Genomic DNA, 11252 nt, shown 5'->3' with positions numbered 1-11252 from the left:
ATCAAAAGAGAAAAAAAAAAATCTTGCACTAACCCATGCGTTGGAAAAGAGAAAAAATTCTTGTCACTGCGTTGGAAAAATATCTTGCAGTGACAAGAATTGTTTTTTTTTTTTTTAATTATTTTTTTCAGAAAACGCAAGTGGCAAGAGAATGACTAACCCATGCGGCATTTTTTTATTTATTTCTCTAAAGTCAATGTACGCTGGAACTCGAGTCTTAGAGACTCGAGTTCCACGTGGAATTTTTATGCACGTCAACTGTCTCAGAAATCTAAAACTCGATTTTTTAAAACTCGATTTGCTATTGATCTCAAGTTTTAAAAACTCGTGATGCTAGTTTCACACATACTTTCAAAACCGGGCAACTAACAAAATTGTTAGAAATCCTTTATTATTTGGAAAGGGTGTTCGGCTAACTATGGCCCAACTTTTTTGCTCTACATTTTTTTTTTTTTTTTGCCTAAAGCACATAGCTAACTCTAAGTGGCTGGACTTGTCTGCTAGAGCAACCAAATGTAGCCTCCAGGGACCTACCATGCCTAAGAAACATCAGCCCATGAAATTAGGCCACTTCATTCCCCAAATTATGCAAAAAGCAAACCAACCTTTTTACCCAAGCAAAGCAAATTTGACCACAACCTCTTTGATTGATACCTTGGGGTTTAAAGCCTCTTTTATTGACCAAAAACCTATTACTAAAAGCACCCCCAAACTCAATACAAAAGGCCTCCATCAAATTGAAAAGGAGGCAACCACATTTTACCCACAACAGCTAAAACTTTAGAGCAAAAGCTCATTTAGCCAACAATGATTATCACAATCCCGAAGCTTGGGGGTGGAAATATGGGTATAGAGGAACTTCCCTCTCTTCCTTATGACCTCTCTCAATTTCCTTTTCTCGTTGACTGTGGATCAAAATTTCGAACTTGTGTTTTTATACATTTTTCAGCATTTTAGTTATTGTCATTTTGTTTTCTTTCTTATTAAAGCATCATTAGCCTCTATTTACTAAATATTATAATTTTGGGTTTGATACTCTCCACAAATAATTACTTCTAAAAAACCCAAGGGGAGATTTGGGCTGTTCTCACATTTTTGGCCATTGTCGCAAAAACGTTCCCTGATAACCATATCAAAGCATAAAAGCAACACAAACCAAGATTAAACACAACCTAGCCACTTGACCCGGATCTGAAAATAAAGTCGCCACACTGAGTTGTCTTAGATTATCACAACCCAACCACTAATTATGGTGCCTTCCACTCCGACTCGATTTGTTCGAGGAGCTCGGCCATGGAGGTTTGATTTGAAGTACGAGAGAGAGAGAGAGAGAGAGAGAGAGAAGACAAAGGAGAGAGAGAGAGCAAGATGAAAGCAAAAAAATAAATTTTTGGCTTTGGCAAGGAAAGTGTCTCGCAACATCTAGCGTGGCATTAGTCCTCGCTAAGTTTTTTGTACTATTTCAATGAGACTAATGCATGAGTGTTTTGAGTCTTTAGTTATGCATTCTCTAAAATATTAAAATAGCTACACTAATGTTAATGCTCTTAGTAGTAGTAATGGTAAAAAACTCTGCATTTTACTTTTCCAACAAGGCAGTAAAAAAGTGCATGACAAAGAACTAAAATAAATATACTGTTTAATAACGCAAAACAAACAAAAGATCAAATGTTTAACAGTCAAATAGCATCAACTCCTCCCCCCACATATTATAAGACATTCTATCAGCTGTGATTAAGTAAAAAGGGAGACATGAAAATGTCAACTACAAATCAATGAGAAACAAATTTGTGCGATAATCATCAATTAATTATTACTAGTTCCTAAATTGCAGGGGACAGTCAGCCGGATCGAACTGCTTTCCAAACCTTGATCCACTCTACCATAGCTTCAGCAGCACGAACAAACATTGGATACGACTGTCCCAGCTGCTCCTTCACAGTTTTTGCCAATTCAACCACACAATCCTCAGCTGTAACTGCAGATTGCGGCAACCTGACTGCCTGAAAGAAAGGCACCACTTCCTCCATCAGCTTTACTCCCTCCCATTCCTTTTTCAAACTTTCTATGGCATTACCTCTTTCATTCCTCCAGACATAAGGCAGTCCACTCTTCACACCAAGCCCCATGTGATCAGATATAACCTTAACACACATTCCAGACCATATATCTTCCATTGTTTCCCACCTAAACTTTCCTTCCCCGGCCAACTTCAAAGCAGGAATCAAAGCAGGCCCCACCAGCTCACGATCAAATGCAATGTTGATCCCACTTAAAGGCAGCATAGCCCTTACAGGCACAGTCAGAACAGCATCCACATATCGAGAATTCCTCAGTTCTGGCTTGAGGGCTTGTGTTGGTGCATCATAGTCTGCTAGATTGAGCCACAGCCCACATGACAATGCACATGTCACTCCTTCCCTCAGGCTAAATGGATAACCACGAACGAAATCTGCACCTTTCCGGTAAGGATCATAGAGTGTATTGAAAAAGAAGGGGGTGGCTGGAGTTGTGAGGTTGGTAATATGCTGGGCCACAATATCTACTAAAGAGCCTTCATTGTCCTTAGCTGGAATGCAATCATCATCAATTGAAATGACGTATTTCTTCCGGGACATAAGATAACCAAAATACCTGCACGAGTAACCCGAAAAGAGAACGGAAGTAGATGAACCCACAACTCGATCTATGTCAGACCTAGTGTAAACATCAACGTTAAAGCCTTCTGGTATTTGGATCTCTCCTGAGAGATCAGGGTCTTTGACAATTATCAGGTGGAACCGGGAGAAAACAGGTCTCCACTCATTCATGAATGTTGTCAGGTCAGAGTGAAGTGCTCCAATCACAATGTCAACCTCATTGTCCATGATATTTGCTTGAGACATCCTTCAAGGGTTATAACCAAACAATAATCCAAAACTATAATCTTTTTGGCCTCCTCAGTCCTCAGAGCAGCTGATGTTTAGGCTAACAAACTTTTAAGTGTGTGCACACAATTCAAAAACTAACTTAAAATTTTTCAGAACATCCTGCCAAGAGATAATTATAGGTCAGAATAGTTCAGCTCAAAATTTAGTATAGGACAGTATGGAATGATATTCTGACTTACTTGTAGGAAGTACAGGGGCGTGGATATGTTGGATTTTTAGACCATCAATGAATGAAAGGACTTCATCATTGCCAGTTGCCAAGAAAAGCTTCAAGAGTTTTTCATTCAGTTTTCCAGCTTGCAATGTTTTCTGCCCATCATAAAAGTACCATGAGGATTTTGACAATTACCCAACAAAATATCAGAGACGAAGGTGAGGGCCACATATGATACTGCATATGAGCTAAACAATCAAGACATAGACACAATGTGCAAAAGAAGTTCCATATACTCATATCTCAGGCTAGAAACCAGGACCATAACTACACTATAGATCATCATGTGTCAAATTTAATAGCCTGACAGGTTCCATTATGTGGAAAAATAAACTCTATATTGTGCAATAACATGGAAATATATCAGAGAATAACTAACACATCTGTATCAAACGCCATAACAGGTAGAAGAGTAGCAAATCTGGCTTATCAGAAAACTTAAACAGGAAAGCAGTACAGCAGGTGAAATTAACCAGGAGACAGAAAAGTCCTGCAGGTGCTGATGTATTGAAAATATTTTACAGCAAGGACGGCAGTGAGTAGTCACAAGAAATTCCTCTTCTTTCTAGACATAAAAATACATCACAATACCAGATTTATCACTCAATGACAAAAACAGTTAACAGAAAGGAAGAAACAAAACGAAATAATAATAATTTAAAAACTAAACCAAAACTCTAACTGCAGGGACAGGAGTTAGTAGCAGCAAAAAAATTAATTGAAAAACTTTGTTTTTAATTAATTGGGGTTGTCAACAAGTTCTTTCTTTTTTTTTTCTTTTTTCCATTTTTTTTTTTTCAAACCAAATATTTGCTCCAAACAAATGAGCCATTTCAATAGCTTTGATAACATAAATAAAAATGGTCATCCGCACTAGTTTTGCATTGTACATAGCTTTCATATAAGATATTGCTGAAATCTCAAACTTCTTGCCACATTCTATCTGGGTTGAATAATGATCTTGCCATGTACTCAAATTTTTTGACTTGTTACTTTGGGATAAAAAATAAGAATCAAACCCAAGTCTCAGCCCAATATCTCATTGGTTAAATACTTCCACAAGTCCTGCCACAAACCATTTCCTACTCTCTAGAAAAAAAATGGTTTCTTGCAGTACAATTAGGTTAGAAAAACTTCAACTCACTCAAATAAGTTTTAAGGTTTTGAATTTCCCCCTTTTTCTCTCTTTCCTGTTAGCAGTTGAACCTAAACCTACCCAAATACCTTACCCTATTACAGCCTGAGTCTGAGCCCTATGTTTTTAGCATTAATATTCCTCCAAATGCATTGTTTTCCATTACGTTACAAAAGTGTTTAAAATAATGTTTTATCTTTTATCTGACTAAACAAATAAATAATCCAAATTGGGCCAAGGGAAACTGATACAAACATCAAGTCAGTACTTGAGTAAACCAAAATGAATAGATAATCACCGATATATCCACACACACACACACACAACAAAAAAAAAAGGGGGGAGATTGGCGAACGAGGTGACTGAGTATGGCCCAAGGGATACAAGATATATATATATATATATATATATATATATATTAGGTTTAAAAAATTGATTAAAGAAAGATTACAATCAAGTACAGAGGTTGTGTACTCAAAGGCAAATAAACAACTAGAAAATACAATAATATAGGAACACGAGTAAATAAGAGAAAGAATGACCGCCAAACGTAGCCATCAAATCATACAAGGCACGTAAAATAAAAATCATCTTAAAATCCATCATGGTTCATTCGACTCCTTCAAACATCAAACAATTGCCTTCTTTCTAGATGGTCCACATTAAGCACAAAGGGATCACATTCCAAACATCACTTGATAAATTAACGATCGTCCCAAAAGCTTAAGCTATTAGGAAATGGTGAATTTTATCATTTAACCATAATTCTAACATCACTATTCCCATGTCTAGCAAACCGCCCCTTCCAATGACACAACATATCAACTATCCTCATAATCATGACCCACTGCACCCCAAATAAACATAACACCAGAGACCAGAACTCTCTATGAATATCACATTGTAAAAGCAAATGATCAATTGATTCTCCATCCTTCTTCCACATACAACACCATTCCACAACAATTATATTCCTTTTCATAAGTTCTCTTATGTCAGGATTTTCCCTACAGCCACTGTCAAGGTAAAGAAAACTACTTTACTGGGAGCTTGGACTCTCCAAATACCTTTCCATGGAAGAGATTTCACCTGTCCTGTACACAGCTCTCTATAGATGGATTTTAGTCATTTTACCTCAAATGAACTGCTTCTTGTTAACCTCCAATTTGTTTGATCTTCAGCATTTCTATTAACCTTTATGGAGTAAATGAGATTAAGGAAATCTGTTAAAACATCCATCTGCCAATCCTATAGCTCTAATAAATGTGGCATCCCAAAGATGATTAGCATTCCAACACATAGTCTGCCAAACCAGCCATCTCATTTAAAGCAATTTTGTATAAATCTAGGAAAGTATCTTTTATAGGATCCCATCCCAACACTACAAGTCATGCCAAAAGCAAGCATTAGTACCATTAAAAACCTCAAAGTTGATGAAATTAGACATTTTACCCCTCAACCCTTTCTAATATTATTCTAGAGACAAATGCCATAAGGACCACTACCAACCATCAGGGCACCAGCCACACCACATATTTTTAAGCCACTACGTTCCTCCAAAGAGCATCTTCTCCGAAGCTGATTCCCTAATAGAGCTTGGCTAAGAGATACCAAACTCCTTATGCCCAAACCTCCCGGTTTGCAAATCTTCTTCCAATTGACAAGATGGTACTTAATTCATCTCCTAAACCCCCCAATAGAAAATCTCCTTGCATCTTTTCAATCCACACCCACAGAAGTAGGAATAGGAAAATGAGAGAAAATATGAAGCGTGCTCTTTATTTAAGTAAGCCCACCTCCTTTTGAAAGATAAAGCTTCCTCCACCCCACTAATCAGTGTTCCATCTTTTCCAACATAGGGTTCAAAATTTCTCTAGTTTTTTAAAACTAGAACCTAGAGGCAACCCTAAGTATTTCAACGATAGATTGGAAATTTTTCATCAAAGGATCTAAGCCAAAGCTTCCACATCTACTACATTACCAAACGACACAACTTCAAATTTTCCCAAATTTATTTATGATCCAAAAATTGCCTCAAAACACAATAGCACACATTTTAAATATGAAGTTGCTCTAGGTATATGTCACCAAAGATCAACGTATCATCTGTAAATAGGAGGTGAAACACCCCAATTTAATCGCAAGAAGTGCTGCATGCCTGCGTACCTTTTTTTATTTCTTTATTTAATAAATCACTAATTCTTTAATGGCTCATTTGGATAGGTGGATTTGGATAATCCATACTCAAGCCAATGTCTCAAATTCAAATTCTAAGCTTAAATGTTGGAAAGGGTATTGATTTGGATTTGGGTAAAGTCCACCATGGATTTTGAGTGCCCAAATCAATCAATTTCAAATTGTGTCTAAACTCATATTACCAATGGAAATGGACTGCATGGCCATTATGAAAAAAAAGTCAAACATGAAGGGCGAAGGGCCAAAATGAAAACCACCCCAAACTTTAAGGAGTCAAAAACGTGCTTTAGTCTAAAAAGAATATGTTCTTGTATTTTTACATTTAAAGAAGGTGCCCACAATTGGATCTACAGGAGGTTTTCAAGACCAAATAGCAAGTTCAAAAGATCACAAAATTGTTTGAAACTAAAAAGAAATTGAATTTTTCATTTATTAAAAAGAACAGAATTTGATATGAGTAAAACCGTCAACAAAACCTTTTGATTTGAAGTAATAAATTTGGGCATGCAAAACAGAGTTGGAAGGGTTACACTTGATCTTAGCCAAAAAGCCAAAGAATTGCAAATAACTAATAAATATTTTTCTTATTTAAAATTACACATGCACCCAGTAGGTCTTGAACCCACAACCTCAATCTGCACCTTGCTCTGACACGTGGAAGAGGTGCCATTTGAGCTAGAGCTCACTGACAAGTAACAAATGATTACAATCGGTCTTTCAAAGAACAAGTTTATTTTTCAGTTCCATCCTCCATTTCCAACTAATGTTGAAAATAAAAATAGTTAATATTTCACAGTGAAAAAGGACCAGTAATTAGTATGGCACGGAAGATATAGGGAAAGCACTATTTAATAATGGGATAAACCAACATACTGTTACTCCCTCACTTCTTTTTGCAACTTTATATCCCATACTTCTCATAAAACCAAAGCCAAATAGTTTTACAAAAGGAAAGCAAATATTTGAGAAAAAAATAAAAAATTTAATAATGGCTCTGTATTATATTCAATTAAAAAAAATATACAATTCAAAAACAACTCGAAATACTATAGTGTCCTAAGCAGTTTCTTCAACAAGAGGTAATCCATAAGTATAGCACATGGGTTAAAACATAAGAGAATGGTGGATACAGGATCAGAAATCACAAGCCACAACCCTACAGTCCTCAGTGCAATTATGACAGTAATTGTACAAAAGAAACTTTTTATTCAGATATCAAATAGGGAAGGTACAGGCTATTGTGATGATCCTGGTGTCCAGCAGGAAGAAAAAGGGGGAAGGGGGGATTCAACAATTCAAAAAGCATCACAAAGCAATTATACATCAGAAAATCTTTTAACAGTGTATTGAAGGGAATTCTAAGTTAAACTTACAAGCCAAAGTACCAGACACATATCATTAGAAAAACCCACAAAGATGAAAGCAATTTTGATTCAAGCATTTAAATCATAAAATAATTTGGATATGATAATGTATGTGGTTTAACACAAGTCTGCCTGTATTTATGCTGCCCATAAATGATAAAACCAACTCCCAGTTTCCACTACCTGGATAAGACTACAAAACAGGTATGATAACCTGTAATGATAAATTTGATGTTTATGTCATTAGACGGTCTAATGATGTGTAGGTGGCGCACTAAAATCGTAGGAAACACAATTTCTTACATGAGTAATTCCAATACCACATAAAAAGCCACAACTCTTAACTAAACGCAGATTCTAATTTGCTGTCTGCCACTTTCACATAAACCCACCGCTCAAAGTCTGTCACGTGGACAATTGTGGCAAAAGTAGTTGTTTTTATCAAATGAAATTCTGCCATAGTAAATCACAATACAAAACCTTTTCAATAGATTAACAAAACGAGAGAGAGAGAAACCCAGGAAGAAGAAGTCGATGGTAAAATAAAAGGTTAAAAAAAATTGAAAACCCTTGCAATTAATTTTGGGAATGAAAATTTATATTGCTCGGACGATCTGTACGAAACTCATTTGACTAGATTTAAAAATGAAAGCATACCCATAAATCTCAAAGCACCCATTGATCCTAGGCTCAATTGTCTCAACAGAACGGCAGTGATTTCTATCAGCAGCTAGCAATATGAAGAGATCTAACCATGGCATCAAGAACCCCAAATCCATAAACAACCAATTTAACTCATTCGACTCTATAAAAAAAAATAAAAAAAATACACATAGACCTTGTGGAGAGGGAGTACCTTGAAGAGATCGCAAAGGATGTGATCAGGGAGAGGAGAGAGATCGGAGAAGTGGGAGAGGTTGTGAAGGGCTGAGTCAATGGTGAGAGATAGTAGCGATGGCGGGGTTATCCTCATTCATCCACTCATTTATTTATTTATTTATATGATAAATAAATATAGGTTACTCTGAAGTCTGAATGAAAATATCTGTTCTTACTTTCCCGAAAACGCGTAAAGCAACAATAAAATTTGGAGCGATTTTTTGTGCGGAGATTGCGGGGAATGAACAATGCACATCCTTTCAACAATCTGTTTTCTCCGTAATATATATATATAGCTGAGAGTGCGAGGGAGAGGACCATGACCATGTCCATGTCTCCCCTGCAATTGCCATATATGCAATTCCTGCGATGCTCCAATAACATAATGCCACCGATGAAAAATAACACTATCATTAGCCAATTATAAGAGAAAATAAAAATGCCACAAGAGAAATAATATATCCACAATATTTTCAAAACATTTTTACAATAAATCCTAAGTCACAGGTTGTTACTTTTAGTTATTATTGAGGCAAAAAAGTAATCTTAGTGTTAGGTTTAAATTTGAATCAATAACAACTAATCACCTATGATTTGTTGTGAAAATGTTGTAGACATAACACCTCTCTTAAAACAATCTTACCTCCTCCTACCCAAATGTTAGAGATTGTAATGAGTGTCACATTATTCGACCACCCTAAATGGCGACGCACTTGCCCGTGCACCCTACCCTCCATGCACCATGAACCTTTGTGACAAACTAATTGAGTCATTTTTAGTTGGTTTTACCAAAGGTTGTAAAGTTGCCACCAATTATTGGGTTTTTCTAGATGTAATTGGTCACCTAACTCTATTTGATTTTATTATCGATCCTAATTAAGAAAATGTCATTTTTCCTAATCTAAGTAAATATTAAAAAATTTTGATTATTGGATTTGAAAATCTGGTTACGTATAGGAAAAGTATTAGGTACCCCACAACGCTTATCATGAGATAGTCCTTTGTTTTAATAAATTCTTAATCTTCAGTCATTGGCAGATAAAACAAGCTATTGACATTAGCTTTTGAGGCTTTAAATAAATTGGGCTTTGATGTTTGATTTAGGAATGACGTGTGGCCTTTATCAATGCTTTGCTAGCACAATAGAATTGTTACCAAATTTCCATGACGAAAATCTAGCAGCATTTTCGGCCAAGTGCATCGTAGCACACAAAACACTATTCTCACTAAGCTTTCACAATGAGAATATGGCAAGAAGATGCCACATTTTCATGGCGAAAATCCGGTAGAGTTTCGTGTTTAGTGCACTAGTTGGGTTTTATTTTTGTGTCTACAACATGCATCAATATGCTTAAACTAAGGCATGCCAAAAGTATCGAACACATGATGCATGTTGCATACATGAGTGTAGACAACTCATTTTGTACTCCTTACGACTTAAGCCTCCGTTCCCCAATGACAACATCACTTTGAGGCCCAAGATTGATTTAGGGTCCAATCTTGTAAAACCTTGACTTGAGGAATTATTTATGGAAGAATAAACTTACTTTTGGAAAGGAAAGGCTATCGGAAACCTTAAGTTTGTGTACACATACACGAGTATGTGCACGCATGCATACGCACACTTAGGGTATGCATCTAGGGTTCTAGAAACTATGAAATGAGTTTTTTTTGGACATAAATTTGTGTAGAGTGAATCAAACATTGTTTGAGAGCCGTCCTACACCCTTTTTTATTACTATAAAAAGCCATAAAATGCAGTTTTCAAGGAGGATGAAAAAGACACAAGATTCACTAAAAAATAGTAAATCAAATAGGGAGTTTTTCACACAAAACATCCTCAAGTCAAGTTTTGCTTGGTTGGGACCTATTTTGGTCTTGGCCTTTGAGTTTTAAAGCTTACTAACCTTATGGTTTTGTTGTTGATTAGATTGACTAAGGGGAACGGTTAAATTAAGCTCTAGAGAGTTCTTGTGTTAAGGTAAAGGTTCAAACTTTGGCTCTGCACTTTCTTTGATTTTTTTTTTTTTTTTTTGTTTATTTATATGCTTTATTGCCTTATTCTGTTTGTCTTAGCTTAGGTTTGTGTTGTGTTCATATTAGAAGCATGATAGGTGGTTAGATTTCTCGTTTTGCTTTGTTTTCTGTTCTAATTGCTAGGTTTGAGTTTCTAGGCACATATGTGTGCGCATGTTTTATGCATGCATACGCATACAGTTGGGATGCACACGCATACCCTATGTAATCACACATACACTCTGTTGGGAAAACATATACAAAATATAGTTTTGTTTCAACCTTTACATCTATCCCTCTCCTTCTCTTGTAAACCCATTTGTAACCAATAGGTTTAATGCCATTAGGTGCCTTTATAAGATCCCTAACTTGATTGGAATACATAGAATCCAATTCAAATTTCATAGCTTTGACCCAATGATGTGAATCTATATCTATCATTGCCTCTTCATAAGTGTAAGGATTAGATTCAGCCTTTTTCTGAGATAGCTTCATAAGTTTCTCCCAAACCTATAAAT

General features: G+C 36.1%; 1 protein-coding gene across 2 annotated transcripts; it reads right to left on the bottom strand.

The window, feature by feature from the left end:
- Positions 1-1622: 1622 nt before the first annotated feature.
- LOC126691533 (probable UDP-arabinopyranose mutase 5) lies at positions 1623-9010 on the bottom strand. Of its 2 annotated transcripts, XM_050386565.1 has the most exons (4): positions 8696-9005; positions 8497-8587; positions 3110-3239; positions 1623-3029 (listed from the first exon to the last, which is right to left on the bottom strand). In XM_050386565.1, the coding sequence occupies exon 4, from the start codon at positions 2883-2885 to the stop codon at positions 1842-1844; it is 1044 nt and encodes a 347-aa protein (XP_050242522.1). In that variant the 5' UTR covers positions 2886-3029; positions 3110-3239; positions 8497-8587; positions 8696-9005; the 3' UTR covers positions 1623-1841. The 2 variants fall into 2 exon arrangements, with proteins under 2 accessions (XP_050242522.1, XP_050242525.1); XM_050386568.1 differs by lacking the exon at positions 8497-8587 and having other exon boundaries at positions 1623-2875; positions 8696-9010.
- Between the last annotated feature and the right edge of the window lie 2242 nt (positions 9011-11252).

This window comes from Quercus robur, chromosome 1, assembly GCF_932294415.1.
Source record: "Quercus robur chromosome 1, dhQueRobu3.1, whole genome shotgun sequence".
Taxonomy (NCBI): domain Eukaryota; kingdom Viridiplantae; phylum Streptophyta; class Magnoliopsida; order Fagales; family Fagaceae; genus Quercus; species Quercus robur.
Note: the sequence above shows the minus strand (reverse complement) of the source record. Positions and strands in the feature narration are given on the sequence as shown.

Bases quoted from the DNA above. Each gene is read 5' to 3' on its own strand.
- LOC126691533 (XM_050386568.1), bottom strand. From the start codon at position 8,812: ATGAGGATAACCCCGCCATCGCTACTATCTCTCACCATTGACTCAGCC. The intron at 3,240-8,695 runs GTACTCCCTCTC...TATGATGGGCAG, and splicing joins TCCTTTGCGATCTCTTCAAG to AAAACATTGCAAGCTGGAAA. The intron at 2,876-3,109 runs GTAAGTCAGAAT...GGATGTCTCAAG, and splicing joins CGCCCCTGTACTTCCTACAA to CAAATATCATGGACAATGAG.